This window comes from Mustela putorius, unplaced genomic scaffold (genome assembly GCF_011764305.1).
Source record: "Mustela putorius furo isolate JIRA1106 unplaced genomic scaffold, ASM1176430v1.1 tig00003834_pilon_pilon_pilon, whole genome shotgun sequence".
Taxonomy (NCBI): Eukaryota; Metazoa; Chordata; class Mammalia; order Carnivora; family Mustelidae; genus Mustela; species Mustela putorius.
This window is the reverse complement of record NW_025421987.1, coordinates 106,362,329-106,380,940: the sequence shown is the minus strand read 5'-3', so window position 1 is coordinate 106,380,940 and position 18,612 is coordinate 106,362,329. Positions and strand designations below refer to the sequence as shown.

The following is an 18,612-nucleotide window of genomic DNA, read 5'->3' as shown; positions in this document are numbered from 1 at the left end:
CTTCCCTGCTCGGCTGAGTTCCCATGGCGATGTCCTGGGGTTGTTCAGGGAGATCCACTTCCGGGAGAAGCAGACTGCCCACTAAGAGTGGACAGGGGAATCTCAGCACAGGGGGCCAGGGCCACCTCCCTTCCATGGAGTTTTGTGCCTGGAGTTCCAAAGTCAGTCACCCATGGTGCCCACCACGAATCATGGGAAGGTATTGGAGAGTCAGTCACAGGGATGACTCCAAATACCAGGCTCCACGCAAGGCTTCAAGGCCGGTAGGAAGAGCTGTGCAGAGCTGTGCCCGTGCACTACAGGAACCGCTGTGCCTCCCCACCTGCCACCACCTCACCCGTCCCATAGTGCTCAGCAGCTGCCCACAGGGACAGGGTGGGGAGCTCTTCTGCCTTTCTCACAGAGCGGGAGCAGACTGTGGAGAGGAAGGGGAGGTTTGGGGGAGTAGAGAGCCTTGCTAAGGGCTCTGAGCCCCTCTTCCTGACCGGGAGTGAGTGCCTGGCCCAGCTCGTGGTCGCCCCTCCAGGCAGACAGGCCTCCTGAGCCAGCTGCTGAGCTGCACCTGCCTTCAAGAAAAAAGGCACCGGGTTCTTAAGCAGGGGATGAATATTCATTGGCATGAACCTTTGCAAACTCATTTGGGGAAAAAAATTAGATCAGGAGAAGTAATCAGATTATTAAAAAGAAAGCAAGGACAGAAGGCAGTGGTGGAGAGAAGAATCACATTTAAAATGCAAGGAGAGATTTCCTTCCTGCAGAGTAGCTATGACCCTCTGCGCCATGCATCGGGAATAGTTAAGCTCTCCTGCATTTCTGCTGCATAAAAATGTTGTATTTTGAGGCTTCACTGGATGGGGGAGGGTCAGAGGCAACACGTGCCCTCCACATACAAAAATTATAAAATAATGTTTGGAGGTTTTCATTTTATCTTCCTCAGATATCGGGGAAAAATCATGAGAGCTAAAGAGGCTCCGGTGAGTGCTGAGTGACAGGTTAAAGGGCCCCAATAAAGATTAGATGGTCCACTATCTCCTGAGGAAATTGCATAAAAGTGGTTATTCCCTCTTGCTTCTATTAATTTCCTTTTCCTGGCTGCTTGGAAATGCTTCATAACCCGATGCTGCAGATGGGGACGAGAGGCGCTTTCCATTATCCCAATCACTGCACTGTTTATGAGACACTTAATCTGTTTCTTTATAAAGTAATAGTACCGTAGTGATGGATTTAGTGTCACTGGAAGCCTCCGCGCAGGGACAGGGGGGAGGGGCTCCTCCGGAGCATTGTAAGCACCAGGCCATTTGTTACATGGTTGAGGCTCTGAGAAGTTGGGTGGGCATTTCAAGGTGACCTTCGGGTATCAGCTATAGGTCTCCTGTACCTGTCCCCTGTCACTTGAAAGGGGAGAGAAAGGCTGTGTGTTTTGCCTGGGGAATGGCAAATAAGCACAGGTTTAGGGACCCGGAACTCGGGTCCTGTCTCTTCCTCTCTGCCAGAGTCGGGGGAGGGGAAAGATGCCTGTGTGAGGACGTGCCACCTAAAAGCTCCATTTGTCGCTTGTCTGAACTGCGATCACTTGCAATGGAGGGAAGCAAGCCCCCTTTTCTTAAGGAAGCAAAGCGATGTGGGCTGCACTGAGGACAGATCCCAAACCCCACCACCACCACCCTCCGCTCACAGGTGTCTCACTGACCAAGGGCTTGTGCCAATTCACAGCGCGTGCGGCTCTTCTCTTCCCACCCGCCTCCTGGAATAGTAATGAGACCCTTCCGGCTGAGATCCTGACATCCGGGCTGGGCTGGGCACTCTCTGACCTCATTTCCCTTCCTGCCTCTCCTGTTCTGCCACCTCTTCCCTTTTTGCTTTGTCTTTGCCTCTCCTGAGACTGGCCTCCTAGTTGCCACAAGAAAGTGCTGCTTATGGTCCTCATCTCGTAATGACGGGTCCTTGTTATGAGGCACATCCTGCCTGACCGGCCCCACCCTCCCCAGCCTGTGTACGCACAAGTATCACACAGATCGTGCCATGCCGGAGTCAGCCTTCATTTCCATTGTCTGCCTCCCCCACCTGGAAGGGTGCTTCCCAATGCCTGCCCATCCCCCCACCACCTCCTACCCTCTGGCCTCCCAGCAAGGTGCCCAGCTGCGGGCAGGTCTTCTGAAAACATCTGTTGAATGAGGGGCTCATTCATAGCTACAGTGAGAGTGCTGACCACACTTTTTTTTTTAAATCAAGAGATCTAAAAACCCTGAGTTTTGCTTTAATGATATTAAAACTAAAAATGGTCTCATTTACCTTGCAGTGACTTGCAAGTGTGAGGATGTGCTTTGTTACTCCATCACAGTATTCTTATTTTTGTGAAACTGTAGAGCCATTAGGCAGCTATGTTGCTGGAGGCTGTCGGACTGCCTGCCATTCTTCACTGTATCACTCCTAGCGGCGTTCCGTACTCCTGTGACTTATCCAGGCTAGGACCATTTGCTTCTGCTTCCCTTGACCTAAACACTCTTTGTTTAAATCTCCCCGGGAGCTCCATGTATCACTTCTAATTAAAGCTGCATTTTCTCAAGGGGCAGCATAATTTTCTTATTTATTTTTCTGTGTTAAATTTCTAGTAAAATAACAATGTTGTTAACTTCCATTTCTTATTAGTGGTGTCTGATACAAGATGAGTTAAAAAGGCTTTGTGGGCTAGCCTGGCACTCTAACCATTATTTAAAGCATTAATTCTATGAGAACATATAGCTCAAGTGTGCTTACAAGTGATAATCTGAAAGTTTAATAACTGAACCTAGAAATGTTGCTTCTTTATAAATTAGGGGATGCCTAGACATAGGTTTTTATTAAAATGTTAACTTACGGCATCTGATTATTAAGGAGATTCATTCATTCTACAATTACATGTAAAATATATTTTACGGATATAATTATCCTCCATTATACAAAACAGAAATAATCTGTTCAGAAATACATTCTTCACCTGGTTCCAAGATTGATTTGCCTGCTTTGGGACTCTAAGCTTATATTCTGATCCTGCATTCTGACAGTTCCAGCCAAGAAAATGTGTTTTTCAGTAGGGAGTGGGTAAGCAGATATAGGGAGAAATTAGCATTATTTATCATTTAATGCTAGGTACACTTTCATATTTGACTTTATTAAATTCTCATGACCTGTGGGAGTTGCGAGAAGTGTGTATTTCTTTTTTATAGATCCATTTTACAGGTCAGCAGGTTGAAGTTCTGAGGTATTACATACTTTCTCGTGGTCACCCAACTAGGAACCAGCAGAGCCAGGAATGGGACCCAGGACTGATCACTGCCCAGTGTTTACTCTCCTGGAATCACAATCCTTCCTGGGACCTCTCTCCCTAATCTTTAACTTTCTTGCCCTAAAGTTCAGCTTGGACCTGCTCTCCTTCATTTCTTCTCCTTGTGGACTCTGCAGCATCTAGAGACTTCAGGGCACCCAGTTCTGACCTTCCCCCATCAGAAATCTCAGAGGAAGTCACTTCCTAAATCCGCTGCTACTTGTGAATATCAGGATGATTGTTTATGCTGTTAACTTATTAAATGTAAACCAAGTAGGCTTTTAAATGCTTGAAAAGAAAGTGAAAACACCTTGTTCCTCTCGGGCTGGTACATTAAGGAAATTACAGTGTAACAGAGGACCCAGTGAATGCATGTGATTCACCACTCTCTCCTCCCCCACTCTCCAGGGAAAAGGCTTCTGCAGTGTTCGGGCAGCACCGGCCTGAGTTTTCTCTGTATTTTTAAGCTCCAGAACTGAATGGCCCAGAAACACTGGGTGATTTATAAGGGAAAGGGTCAAATGCTTCTTACGGGAGACAAGGAAGAGATGTGGGAAGAAGAAAGGGAAGAAGAGAAAGAAAGAGGGAGAGTCTTTCCTCAGTGGGCTTGGAAAGACAGATCAGTAAGCCATGTTCTAGGCTACCTTGGGTTTGCCATTCAGGGACACTGCTGACATTTTATTTGTTGAGTCTTTAGCAAAAATGTAACTTTTTATTTCTGCTGAGAAGTTCCTTGTGAATGTGCTGAGGTGGGTCAGCAAGTGGTCCATTTTTATGTAGGTTGCAAGCAGAAATTTTTAAGAACCTTCTTGGATCATCTAGACAACATTTATGCTAGTGTCTTCTATGGAACTTGAATCTCAGGGGACGCTCTACAAAATAGGGCGTCTTGGTGAGAAAACAGCATTCTATATTCCATTTTTTGGAAGTTCAGAGAAATTCTGTAATAAAAAATGAGATTAACTTTTTCAATACATATTTTCAAAATATTTGGCCACAGAACACTTTTTTAAGTGACAGGTGTTAACAACCGAAAGAACACAGACTCAGAACACTCCTGGGCTATGCCATCCCAGAGCATTCTATTCCAGAAATTACCTTACATCAGAGATGAGCTCCTGCCCCAGGGCATTTCCAGAGTAACTGATACCCTGTACTTTACTTCTAGTGAGCAAAGGGCTGAGAAAACTTTTCTAGCATAGGAAATAGTCCTTCTTTGTCTCAGTAGAAAAGCTGTGGGTATTTTTCAAATAGTTGGTACATATATCATCACTATCATTTCCCCCACTGTGTGATTCTGGGCAACTCTTTTAACCTCTCGGTATCCCGATTTCCTCATTAACAAAATAGATATAATAATAGCTACCCCATAGAGTAATACATGCAAGGCACTTAACAAGAATGTTTAACAGATGGTGGCCACTGGTATTATTAAAGAGTATTCGGTACTTTCCAGAGGGAACAATATATTTGATAAGATGAGCTTTGTGTAAGTAGAAGCCATTATAGTAGTACTTCTGTTATAGCAACAGTCACACTGTTATAATTGTATGACTACACTAGATCAAGAGCTCCTTGAAGGCAGGCTCTCTTCTCTAAATTCCCTGGGTCAGATTCTCAAAAGACTCACAATAAATGTTTATTGAATGAATTAATGAGAAAGCCAAATAAATTAACCATGCAGTCAGTTTTACTCTGTCTCCAAGGAGGATGAGTGTGAGCAGGTTTCCCAGGGACAAGAAGAGCCCAGATCTGTGAGGATGAGGAAGGGCCCCAGGGAAGTAGAACAGACAGGAACAGTCTTTTGAGGAATCTGCAGTGAGGAGCCCAGATGTCTGGAGTAGAAGGTCTCTGTAGATGAAGCATGGTGAAAGCCCAAAGGATGGCCTGGAGCCAAACATTTTGGGGCATAGCTCCTCATAGACTGACCACACAGAGGACTAAGAAAACGTGCTTCATGTCCAAGGGTACCTCTAGTGGGCTTTGGGCTGTCCAAGGCATTCCCAACCTTCTCCACTGCCATATACATGGTAGACGACACCAAGTGCATGACACATTCACTGGAGCACTGCCTGCAAAGCCTTTTTGTTTTTTTTGTTTTTTTTTTGCCACACCCCACAAAGTATTTAAAAACGCAATTAAGGGAAAATGATGTTGTTAAGCCAGTGACCTTGAAATCACTTTAATTTCTTTTTAAAGAATCACTCATGAATTTCAGTTCTTTACCATCATTCATAACAAGTGGCTTGTTAACACAGTTTACAGTGACCCTCACGTGTGTTGCAACATGACATTTAAGAACCATGCATACCATTCATTTATAAACCAGGAACCCTTCCCATTCGAGGATATTAGGAAAGATTTTTTTTTTTTTTCAATGAGTGGTTCAGGGTAAGGCCCTGGCAGTTAACCAGGTGGAAGAAGGAAGGAATAACCATTTATAAAGCACTTATGTCCCAGACACTGAGCTACACATTAGATTCATTTTTTCAATTAAATCTCTCGACACACCTGAAAGGGAAGAATCATTATTCATATTGTTCAAGTGAGAGAGAACATTGGTACCATGGAAGGTATTCCACTAAGGATGTTTAAAGAATTGGAAGTATTAAATATGGGTTTCCTCAATCAGAAGTGCTCACTTTGTGTAAGGAGGTATATCTCAATATCTTTTTCAAGGGGGACAGAATCTTTCAATTTCCCTATCGAAGGAATTGATTTTGATTGCCACTCTTCCATTAATTCTCAGATGGTCTCTTTGTGTTCCAGCCTGCCCCGCCGGGATGTTCAAGGCCAGCCAGGAAGCTGAGGGGTGCTCCCACTGCCCCTCCAACAGCAGATCCCCTTCAGAAGCGTCTCCAATCTGTACCTGTCGGACCGGCTATTACCGTGCGGATTTTGACCCCCCAGAAGTGGCATGCACTAGTAAGTGTCTAGAAAGGACTCTGGGCTGTGAAGTTTGGTTCCCTGACAGTGCAAGTGGTAGGCAGGGGGGACTAAAACACCAGATTGCAGCACAAAGCAGAAATGCTGATTGTGGTGCTGAAGCGGACAGCTCCAAGACAGGGCATACAGAGCCCCTATGCTTAATAGCACAAAATCAAGATTATTATGTTCTTTCTTACCTCTTCCTCTCAAATGGGAGAGTGTTCACGGGGCACCTAGGTGGCTCAGTTGGTTGGGTGTCTACCTTTGGCTCAGGTCGTGATCCCAGAGTGCTGGGATCGAGCCCCGCATTGGGCAGAACCTGCTTCCTGCTCTGCCTCTGCTGCTGCTCTCCCTGCTTGTACTCTCTAGCTCACTCTGTCAAACAAATAAATAAATAAATAAAATCTTTTAAAAAAATGGGAGAGTGTTCCTCCCACTGAAGCAAGACACCTTCTGTCCACCAGATGTTAAAAATGACAGCCTCAAGAGTTCTTGAGTGCAAAATCAAGATCCACTAGGCTGTTGCAATAATTCCTAGCCACCTCCTCCAAGAAGCCCGCTTGGTCTTGACAGCTGATAATATTCTCTATCTTCACTGAACTTCCTGTATCTCAGTGTCCAGGCTCTTCTCAGAGTCTAATAATTTTGTTAATTGCCCAGGTATTTTGTAATAATTCCAGTGCCCTTCCTGTGCCCAGTAGAGTGCAGCACCTTTGCCCCTGCCAAATGATAAGACCAGAGCTCTGGCCACAGCAGTCATCTCTGAGGCAGATTTTAGAATCTGGAGCTCATGCTTCAGCTTCACCTCTCTCCCATTCTCTGTTGTGAAGGGAAGGCAGTCATTTTACCAAAGGTGAATGGGGGCAACTCCATTTCCTGGGTGGGGTTCAGGGAGGGGAGAGGGGAGAATTTTGTCTCATCTTCTCTCTCACAATCATGGATGGATAAAAAGAACTGACTCTGACTTCACAGTGCTTTAGGGAACGTGTTCCCACTCTCTTAAGTGTTGTAGTCCTAAAACAGGGATTTTCTTTTTTTAAGTATTCTCATCATATTTAGAAGTCAGTGTTCCAGGTCAGCCTCTAGTTTTGCTACAACTTCCTTCTGCATTAGATGCTGTTGCCTGACTCCCTAGACTTCCCTTTACGTCTTTGAACCAAATTCTTTCCTCCCACCCCCAGGATAGAAGGGCACAAAGGGAATGTTTCAAAAACACTTGTAGTTTGATGGACAGAAAAAAATGACTCAGCTCTGAAAAGAAGAACTTAATTCTGGCCTTGTAGAGTATGTAACTTTTGCTGGGGAAAGAAGAGGAATGAAAGTATCTTCTAGATCAAGGTTCTGAGATCGATCAATGCTTATAGATTTGAACTGAAGAAAAGCTCATCCTCTTGTAAATGGATTTTCCCCAGACCTCCCTCTCTGGTGCTTGATATGAGCAGAAATTATTCCATTTCTGCTGACTGGAGTCCCTGTCTTTCTGTGGTGGTATCATCCCCACTGATTTCTGGGGTTCCTCTGTGGGTCTCAGTGAGCATGTGAAGCATGGTTTAATGCTCTTCCTTCGAAATTGAATCACTGCTGGCTGGATGTGCATACTGGAGACTGGTCTTCATGAGTTCCAAAGTGTACTCCCAGGGTCTCAAATCTCCCTTCCTAAAACCATTCCCATTTGCTTCTGACATGAACTCTGCCTTGCTGTCCGAGTTGTCTCTGTAGATTAACTCAGGCAAATAAAAGTCTGGGCCCCCAGCTTCCCACTTTGGCAGACACACCCAGTAAATCCATCCAGCTCCTGCCTAAGGTCACCTACATGGATGGTAGGCTGATGACCAAATGCTCAGAATGCTGATGTGAGCTGTCTTCATAGATATACAGCTCCTCTCCCATCTACCTCTCAAGTCTTGTCTTCCAGCTTCCTGACCTGAAGCACTTGAACCAAAGGACCAATTCCTGGAATAAATAGCAATGTCCCAAAGCTTTCAGTCTGCACATTGCAGACCCTCATTCTGCTTTGCCTACCTGTATCCTGAGTTCATTTCATGAAGATCACACTTTACAGGCTTTTTCCTCTCCCATCTCTGGTCCAGCTAGCTGTGGGGTAAGCACCTCTTCCTCATCCCCCATGGCCCCACTAAAATCTCTCCACCTCGTCCAGAGTGGGGATGAGCGCTAGACTTGCCTGTATGCATCCCTACACCCTTCCCATGCTTCTCTATTTCTTATGCGCCCAGATGTGGGACGCTAGGGCCAGACCAGAAATTGCCAAGTTCAAGCCACACTTGTCTGTGTGGTCAGTCCCCAGAGAAACTCATGGATGCATTTTCTAGCCCCTGGTCCTGGCCTGCAGGAGCAAGCCCTTAATGAAGGACCCAGAGGCCAGGCTGGGCTATAACACAACAGTAGGCAAAACAAGTGTAAATAAACCCATTATTTTATTGAGGCTCATTATATATTTGATTTATTGTGTGCCAGGGAAGTACTGTATGAAAAAGTCAATTTGTTGGCTTTTATAATCTCATTAGGGTTTCCTTTTAAAGCATTCTAATTGGAGGTGCCATCTGTTCTCTTAAAAAGGCATCGCACATCACCACAGTAAATAATTTTTCAGACACAGGAAGCATATCTGGAGCTCTTGAGGCCAGACATGACCTTGCACTATAGCCTTGGGGGCACCAACAGGTTTCTCAGGTAGAGCAAGGCAGCCAGGCATGGGCCCGACCCACCCTGGGAGGCTGTGGTTGGGGAGGGGAGGGCACAGGTGATTGTTAACTTTGCAAGTGAGGCTTCCCATCCATCCATCCAGCCAGAAAGCCACTGTGGCCTAGCAGGGCACAGGGAAGACCCAGGTAAGGGGGAGCTTCGTCCTTCAGTGGGCTTGTGTAATGTCTAGGTGGGTGGTGGAGAAGTCCCAGAGCTCAGGCTTTGAAGTCTGGAAGGCTTCAGGCTTGGCCCATTGCCATCATCTTTAACGGGGATTATATCATCAGTCATACTCATTCCCTGACAATATTGAAGATTTTATAAGGAATCTCATGATTTAAAATGTGTTCTTTTACAAAGCTAAAATACCTATAGTGCAATAAAATTAGTATTTTTTAATGAATCCTGTTAGTCTCCTGGGATCAGCCCATATACATTCATAGTAGTTCTATAGTGTTCATTTATTCTCAATTAATCTAAACATCGAGAGTGCCTGATGGCTTTTGTACCCTTGAGTGGGCATTTCTTCATTTTCTTCTTATTGTCCTGGGAGAACCTAGGGCACCCTTGACCTCTGAGAGTCCCTGGCAGCAGGCCTGTGGGTCCAGTGTTGTCTTTGACGATCTTCATGGATTCAGCATGTTCCCCAGAGTAGTGTCCCAGGGACCAGTATGAGCTCTGAGTAAAGTCAGAGGAGGGAGCCTGATGGGCCCTGTGCTTCAGTTTGGTAGCGGTCCTGATCCCGCTCTGGGGACACACACCTCCCTTCTTCCTTCTCCATCGTCCTCACACCTCTGCTAGGATTAAGCAAAATAGTTTTATAGAGTCTTTGGCCCGATGCCTAGTTCATAGTAAACTCTCAATGTATGTTAGCACTTGCTTTAGTTACATCCCTGGAAAGTGTGAAGATTACAGCAGATACAGAAGCTTCCAGCATGCGAGGATGTTGGAGCTCTAAAAATAAAAAAGTGACATTCTCCCAGTCCAGGTGGACCCCTGCTCTGGGCATTCCAGCAGAACCCATAGTGTGGCCCTAGACCACACAGTCACCTTGGACTGATGGAAACAAAGAGGGGGTAGTCACTGGGACCAGATGCACTGTGGAATGAGGAAGGAGGTACAGCCTGAGCATTCCAGACTCCAGCTGCTCCCCAGGGGCCAGGAAGCCAGGCAGGCGTGGTGGCCAGCAAGACTGGCTTTCAGTCCTTGGGGAGCAGGAGCTTGTTCCCCTCCTCAGGATCAGACATGCTTCTTTTCACAGGAGGGTATGACAGCATGGGGCATATGTGACAGGGTCAGTGGAGAAAGGGAACTGCCAGGAGCACGGGCGGTGAGGGGGGCAGTGGTGGAGAAGGGCATAGCCGTGTGAAGCCAAGCACCAAAATGCACAACTTCAGTTTTAAATAATTTCTAGTTTACTGGGGGACGAAATGGAAAGGAGGAATTTATGAGGCAGGTGAAAATAGATAATTATCCCTTATAAAATTGCTGTCTGTGAAAAACTATGCAGAAGGAGTGGTGTAAAAATAATTTCTTTGTTACATTTCTGACCACAAAACCCTTTTTCTGTCACCCACATGGAAGAAACTTTGATGGATCACAGAGACAAGCTAGTGCTTGTCTTGTTTCTTTATTTCTTCTTCACATGCAGTGGATCTCCCACTGCAGTTTTCATCATAGAAATGTGATGAGGAAGGGGCTTGAGAGATTATTGTCTTGTCCTCTGGAACTTTCTGCCATCCCCTCATGTGAGCCCTCTGGGGTACCCCGGGGACCCCCTGACCCCCCTGCTGACTCACACAGAGAAGCTGGGAGGCTGAGTGGTAAAGCAGGGGCTCTGGGTATGAATCCTGGCATTGTGCCCTGCCAGCACAGCCGGTGTGAGCAGGACGGAACTTCCATCAGGAGCTTGTGAGAATTACATGACAGATGTCAGTGAAGCCCAGGGGTGAAGGCTCAGGTCTGTCTGCCTCTGAGGCCATGAACTCACATGTGAGAGCTAAAATTTGGTAGCTCTTAGGAGGTTGTTGCCAATAGCCATGGCAATGGTGGTGATTTGCTTTCACTCTAGAATTGACCACCCCCAGAGAAGGACAGAAATCCATTCTTCCTTCCCCAATCTCTGCACACTCCACTTTCCCTCTCCTACCGCTCCTGCTTCATTTTTGCACATACTCCCCTCTTTCATCCCAACTGTCCTGGGCAGAAGGTTGGTCCCTGCGACAATGCAGGGGTTATTCCTTCTGGATGGACTGCGTCAGGGGTGTGGTGCTGCCCAGACCCTGATCTTCCCCAGCAGGCTGGGTGGATTGGAGGAAGACACCAGGCCCCTGAGGGTGGGAAGGGCTTTGGGATGGCAGGAAAACAAGGAAGTCCTCTGCAGCCAGGCCTCATGGCCTTTGGGGCATTGTGAAAAGTCTGTAAGGACAGAGGCTTATAAACCTTCTCCCACCAGTCTTGAGTCCTCCTGGGCCATGCTCCCCAAGATCGCCTGTGATGGTTTTTGTTTCTGTTTTTTTTTTTTTTTTTTTTCCCTGCAGCGGTGTTTAAATACAGTCCTTGGGCAAGCAGCCTCAACATCACCTGGGAACTGGTTGGGGATATGAATTCTCAGCCCCTCCCTAGACCTGCCAAATGAGAAACTCAGCATGTGGGGGAGGGGAGGTGGTGATCTTAGTTTTAACAAGCCTTCTAGGTGATTCTGAAACATGCTGAATTTTGAGAACATTGCTTTAGAATTAGGTTGAGTTCCTCTGCCCTCTGCTTTATGGCTCCTGGGGGAGAAGGGCCATCAGGTGAATTTCTGCAGACAGGAACCACAGTGCCTGCCCCTCCCCTTAGCGCCCGTATATCAGGCTGGAGAGAGACAGAGACTGCAATACTTGCATGTGGAAGAGTGGGGGTGGGCTGGGAGATGGGTGTGAGTGTGAGTGTACATCCGTGGTTGTGTGCTTCCGGGGAGGGTCTCACTCATTCTCAGAACACCCCCGGTGTCTGCCTCCTTTTCACTTTGGGTGGTATAGAAACTCCAGGACACAGCATTAGCTGGGGCTGTGGGCAATGATGGGAAACAGAAGAGGGAGCATGGCCTGATTAGAGCAGGCTCAGAGAGGGCTGAGAGGGAAACTGAGGCAAAAGGAAAGTGAATGGTGGGGATCATTCACTTGAGCTCAGAGGGTTGCGCAGGGAAATGATATAAAGGGCTGATGGGCTCATTACTCAGCTGGGCTTCCACCCCAGCCAGCAAGAGCTCAGCCAAGAGGAAACCTTTGGGGGTGCCAAACTGCAAACCAACAGGTCAGGGAGACACCCCTTCCCCCAGGATCACAGACAGACCTCCTGAGACAGGGGTCCAGTTTTGTCAGCTGGGGACTGCTGGTTCGTCTGCCTACGTACTTCAGGGCCGATCTTCAAAAGTGTCTACCCCTGTAAATCTTGGAACTGCCATGTATTGAGGGAGGGTTGCTTTACTTCTTGCTGACCAGGGCTTTAGGAAGCCATACCCCATGTTTCCCATTCTGGAGGTAAAGAGCTGCTTGATTTTACTCTGATGCATGATGCATGCTGCCCACGAAGAAAATACATCATTTATGTTTTCATAGAGGAGGCAGACTGTGTTTTCCTTGAAGAAAAATTCCAACAAGGGTCATAGCTGAACAAGAGTCGGAGGGCGCCCCGCCCTGCCAGCTGCCTGGATTTGGCTGGTTCGTCCACCTGGGTGCAGCTTGAGGGACGGTGACAGCCAGCTGAAAGCTATTTATAACTGTCGCTGCCATCTCCAGAAGGGTCAGCGCTGCCTGCGTAAACACACTTCTACACTTCTATCATCTCCAGTTTCCTTTCACAGTTGTTGACCCGAGTGGGTCTAACCCTCAGGAGACATTGGAGAGCTCAAAGTTTTAAGCTGACAGCCAGGGACACGCTCCATTTCTGTTGTGGGCTTTTCATCACGAGGACGTTTGGAGTCCCAAATTGTTAACATTCGGAGCCGCCTTCGAGGTCCTGCCACCCAAATCCGTCCTCAGTGTCGACCTCTCTCTCCAACAACCTGAATGTTGCGATGACAGACAGCTGGTAGATTTTGCAAGACAGCTCAGCTCCATGACCAGGCAGCTGTCATCCCTCACTGGGGAGCCTTCTGGCCCCTGGGTTGGGGCCTGCCTTCCTCCCCTCCTCAGCGTGGGTCCACCACTGAGGACCGATGTTCCCTGGGCCAGCAGATGCAGTGTTTAAGGACAACTTCCTCATCCTTCCTGAATCACCTTCTCTAGACTAAACGCCTGTTAGGTTCTTTGTTCCCCATGACACATGAGGTCCCGAACTGTACCGGCCTAGCTGGCCTTTCCTGAGTCTCTCACATTGATCAAGAACATTCTTGAGATGTGGTGTGGTAGCCAGAAAGAACCATGCGACCCTCATCCGAGAGCGTGGTTTGGTGGAAATGTGATGGGTCTTCTCCTGTGCCTGGGATATTGTTGACTGTTTACTGGGGTGCAATCCTCATGCCCTAGTTCCCACCAGACACCGGGCCACCACATATCCAATGATCCCATTTGTTCCTTCAGGAAATACTCCCCATTTGGGTCTTTTTTTTTTTTCCTGCCCTGATGAATGTGACTTCAGAAATTTTGTCTTGTGGACCTATGCATAGGGCTCTTTCAAGTCTACCTTATTTTGAATACCGATTTTTGTCATCTTTCAAATGAGAAGTGTTAGCATGATGGTTAGGAGTGTGGGCTCTAGAGTCTGTGCCTGGGTTCAAATCCTGCTTTGCTATTTGCCAGCTGCGTGATGTGGGGCAAGTGACACAGCATCTCTGTGTCTTCCTTTTCTCATTCATACAGTGGGTATGGGTGTCTGCCTTCCTGTGTTGTCAAGGCTATATTACATGTCATAATACTATTTAGGACATGGTCTGGCATACAGGAAGCACCCAGTGGAAAGAAACTATTTTATTTTATGACTATTACTAGAGTCACTTACCCTACTTTGAGCTAAAACCCAAGCAGTAGCATTCCCATTTAGCGAACATTTCCTCCTTTGGTACACGAGGATTTGTTTACCTTTTTCAGTTATTGTTGCTGAAACCTAGTCCTACTCTCTATATACCCTTGTTCTCTGCAGACTCATAAACATTTGGAAAAAGAAACAATGTCATTTGGCCTGACTTACACTTAGAGACACATGCCAGTTCTTGTCCCTCTTGGCAGGAGGCCCATAAAGCACTGCTTTTACTGTGCAGTTTCAGAAAGAGGAGGGGATTGTGGTAAAATATATTCATTTAACTTGCTCTCTTCTCTTGTTTGAAAATGTGGAAGGAAACTGACTGCATTGGGTTTCTAGGTCCCTGTGGTGGCATGGACGCTCCTTGGCGGTCTTGGGGCGATGGCTCCGATGCCAAATTTGCCAGTTCTGGCTCCAGATGGGGCTGGTCCGGGAGGCATGCTGGAATTTGATGGGAGCTGCAGCTCCTGGTTCCTAAATCTTCCCTGCAGACAATCAGAAATAAGGATCTCTGAATCCTTGGTCCTCTGCCCCCATCTTAACTCATCCCCAAGAAGGAAGGAAGATGCCTTGCTTTTGCATATTCTTGAATATTCTACACTGGTTAGTCCTATTCGGGTATAGGGCTCTCTCTCCATCTACTGGACGGGAAGCCCTGTGACACGCTGGTCTGATTGTTTGGATCCTCTCCAACACAGTAGGTGCCCCACATGGTCAAGTGGTAAGAGCCCGGCTGGTGGAAGCAGATCGACCAGGGTTGACTCTCGGTGCCACCCTTCCCTGGCAGTATGCTCTTGGGGAGATTACCGAAACTCTCTGAACCTCCATTTCTTTTCCATCAAATGAAGATATTGTGTGTTATTGTCCCCACTGTGATAATGTATGGAAAATACCTAACTCAGTGTCAAACATGTGGTAAGTGCTCAGTAAAGGACTGTCCTTGTTTTGGTTGCTGTGAATAAGGGCAAGAGGGGAGCCTGGGTCACGTTGAAATTGAATAGACCAAAATAAGAAGAGACTAGAAGTGTGGAGGGGGGCATTTTAGAGCAATACTGCTGGAGAGCCATTCTTGGTTGGCTGTATTGTGACAGCATCCCTCCCTGTCTCCACCCACATATTAATGTGATCATAAATCTTTGTATCATTTGTGCAGACCACCTTGGTCCCCAGATCCTCACGGGTGCTTTCCGGATGGCCTCCTGACTTCCTCCAGTTTCCTCCCTTCCATCTATGTAGATCAATATCAGACCCTGATCCACTTCTGACACCCAAGTCAGAGCCAAGCACAAGTTTCATAGTGGGTTCTGGATGTATCTCCTTACTAGACTTCTGGCCACTGTTGTCTTTATGGTCACCTTTCAAGGTCACCACTGTCAGCTCTGAATCCCATATCACCCCACCCCACCCCCTTGCTACTGACCACTGATCCTGTCTGAGAGTCAGGTTCGGAATCAATCCTTAACTCCATAATGGGCAACAGGGGGTGTGGTCCCTTGCTCTACCCCCATCTTTCATTCCTTGGCCCTCCAGTTGCTCTGTTAGAAACCTGCTATCAGCCAGTCCTTTCCCAAACCGGAACTGTGACCTTCTAAATTTCCCGGTTTAGTAATACGTGTGAATATGGCAAAGAAGCCTGAACCAGAGACCCACATACATCACCATAGCTTCAGTTGTGTGTGACAAAGACCAGGACACCAGTTGTCTTGGCCTGTCATCAAAGATTTAGAAGGAAGCCAATTTCAACTTAGTGTGAAGGCATACAAATATTGTCCAGAGAACAAAAGCCCCCTGAGTAATTAGAGATCACTCCCTAACTGCAAGTTACAAACAAGAGGCTTGTGGTGCCTGCTCCGAGGGCTTCTGAATTCTGTGGGAAGGTGGGCCAAGTGAACAAAATGGGTCTCATAGTCAGTTTGGGTATGTCCAGGCTCTCTGAATTATGTGTGGCATAGGACTGGGATTGCAGGCATTTTGTAGTGATTTATTTTGAAACTGTGTGTCTCATCTTCTGAGAAACTTACCAGACAGTTGGCTGGAAAGTGCCCTATCAGAGCCAGACACCTGAGAACTATTATGAAATGGGATTGGCTATGGGCTTAAAGGCTGGACTCCCCAGAAACGATCACAGATGACTCTGCAGAGAAGGAGAAGGCTACAGTCTGAAGTCAGCCCGTGGAAGGACCAGGATTCCCCTGCAGCCTGTGCCAGAAGCCATGCCACTCGATCAAGGGTGCTCTGACTCTGAAGTCACATCAAGAAGAATGGCTTGTCTTTGAGGATAAGGGGCAGAGAGCCAAAGGCTAACTGGACACAAAGGTCCCTCTGTCCTCCCACCCCGTTCTTTAGAGGGAAGGTCAGGATCAGGGTGGTAGTGGAGTTCTGCCCTCTGAGACTTGCAAGAGACGCCCAAGACAGCCTTTTGAACAGTTCCTCTGGGTCACCTCTGAGCTCTGGTCACCTTGGAAATGGGGACAAAGGATGTTCAATTGTGCCGTCTGGAATGAGGCCTTCATGGCATCTGTGTAGTGAGATGAAGCTTGGTACAGGCCGGCTGTGCTGGGCCAGACGTATGCAGAAGGTGGACGATTTGACAGGGGCAAGTGGGCTGTGGGCAGTGGGATGCTGTGGTTGCCGCCAAACCCTGACAGTGCTCAGTGAGCACAGATAGAGGGGCTGCTCAGTTTCCACAAAGAGCACACTGTCTGCTGGCCAGCAAAGGGGGAACCATGTGTGAGGTGAGAATTTGCTCTCCTTGTGAGCAAAGGGCAGTGTCCATGCCCGTGCCCAGTGGAAAGATCTGTGCTGAGCTCCGATGAGGGTAGCCGTGCACCTACCCGTAGCCCTTGCTCCGGGACTAAGACCTCTTCTGAGTGGACCTCAGGTGCTATGTGCTCCAGCGCTCCACGATGACTGATAAGATCGGGAATGTAAGTGCCTAATAAGAGGGACATAATAGCCAGTGTGAACTGAGGTCTCTCCACGTGGGAGGCCGTGCTGAGTCCCTGACATGGGAGATCTCCTCAATTAGTCTCACAGAATGTAAGCTAAGTGCTACTGTTATCCCCCGTTTACAAGGGAGAGAACCGGAGCCCAAAAGGGTTTGCACGTAAGTGAGTGAGTGGCTGGGCCCAATTTTTGCCCAGGCCTCACCGCCTGGCTTCAGGGCTCTCTCCCCTCAGGGTGAGGCTGCTTCCCTCAGGAAGGAGGATCTCTGTCTCTGAGGTGGCATGGCCCCAAGCTAATGACACCCCACTTGAAACAGCACAGGATGGCATTTCCTTGGCTAAGACTCGTCACATGATCTGCATGCTGGTGTCTGTCCTCTGTGAGGGTGGGGCAGAGAGAATCGGCAGGGGCAGGCACCAGTGCCCTCTGCTGTGTTAGAAGGGCCCCCTGGGTGAGTATTTGCGCTGACTCCATCGGTTCCCTAATAGAAACAACCCTACTGCACAAATGCTCAGACACGCTGGTGTTCGTGGAAGAAATTCACCCAGAAATAGAGTGGCTGTGTTGGTGGGCGCATACACTCAACCCATCTACACCTCTCGCGAGTGTTTCCATCTTGCTTCTCCACACACAGGCCAGCTTTTACTTTTGGCCAATTTGACTGATCTCCTAGTAATTTTGACTACTATTGCCCTAATTGTAAATCAGTGTGTATTTTTCATACATTTCTTGACCAGTTTATTTTGTCTTCTGAGAATTAACTGTTTATTACCCTTGTCCCTTTTCTACTAAAAAAAATGTGATTTCTAGGTGCCCATTAATTATATGTGACATCTGTCCACCCCCACACCCCCACCCCAGGCCTCCGCTGATGTTTAACTCTATTTATGGGTATTTTTTGTTTTGTTTTGTTTTGTTTGGTCATATTGATCTTTTTAATGTTTAAACTCAGATCTGACCATCTTTTTCTTTCTGATTTGGGGGATTTGTGTATTGACTTTTTGCTTGGGTTTTGTGTTTGTCCTTCCACTCTAAGGTATAAAAACAATCTCTTATATTTTCTTTCAATTCTTTATATAGTGTTTATGTTTAGCACCTTCCTCCATCTGGCATTTATTTTTGTCTAAGATGGGATACTAGTGTTCTTATATCTTATTAAAATAACATCCCATCAGCTCCACCTGAATTGTCCACATGTTAGTGAGATGCCTTTTTTATTATTTACTAAATGCCTATATATACTTATCTTTATTTTTTTCCCATTGAAAGAATGTTCTGTTCTGGCATCATTTCTAAACTATTGTAAAGATGATAGCTTTATAAACATGTCAATAACTTATAAATCAAACCCCTACATATTATCCATTTGCCAAAAATGTCTTGCCCATTCTCAAGCATTTTTTTCTTCAAGATGAACTTTGAAATCAGCTTGGCGCCTTTCATTAACAATCTTATTAAATTGAGACTGGGATTGCACTGAATGTATGGACTGCCCTGGGAAGGTCTGTCAGTTTTATGATTTTTATGATATGCCTCTCCATCTAGGAGCATGGTAACCAGGTCTATTTTTGTGCCCTTGAGTAAAGTCTTATAGTTGTCCTCATGCGGGTATTATTACACAGGCCTTGTGAGATTTAATCTTAGGTATTTTATGGGTTTTGTGGCTATTGCAAGTAGGTACTTTCCCTTCATTATATATTTTTAAATAGGTTATGGTTATCATTAAG

At 46.8% G+C, this 18,612-nt stretch overlaps 1 protein-coding gene across 1 annotated transcript in view; it reads left to right on the top strand.

The window, feature by feature from the left end:
- Positions 1-18,612, top strand: part of EPHB1 (EPH receptor B1) — a 419,614-nt gene that overhangs the window by 278,552 nt on the left and 122,450 nt on the right. Inside the window, exon 4 of the mRNA XM_004762462.3 lies at positions 6,074-6,229. Coding sequence (XP_004762519.1) covers positions 6,074-6,229 — 156 coding nt within the window. The remainder of the gene's footprint in view (positions 1-6,073; positions 6,230-18,612) is intronic.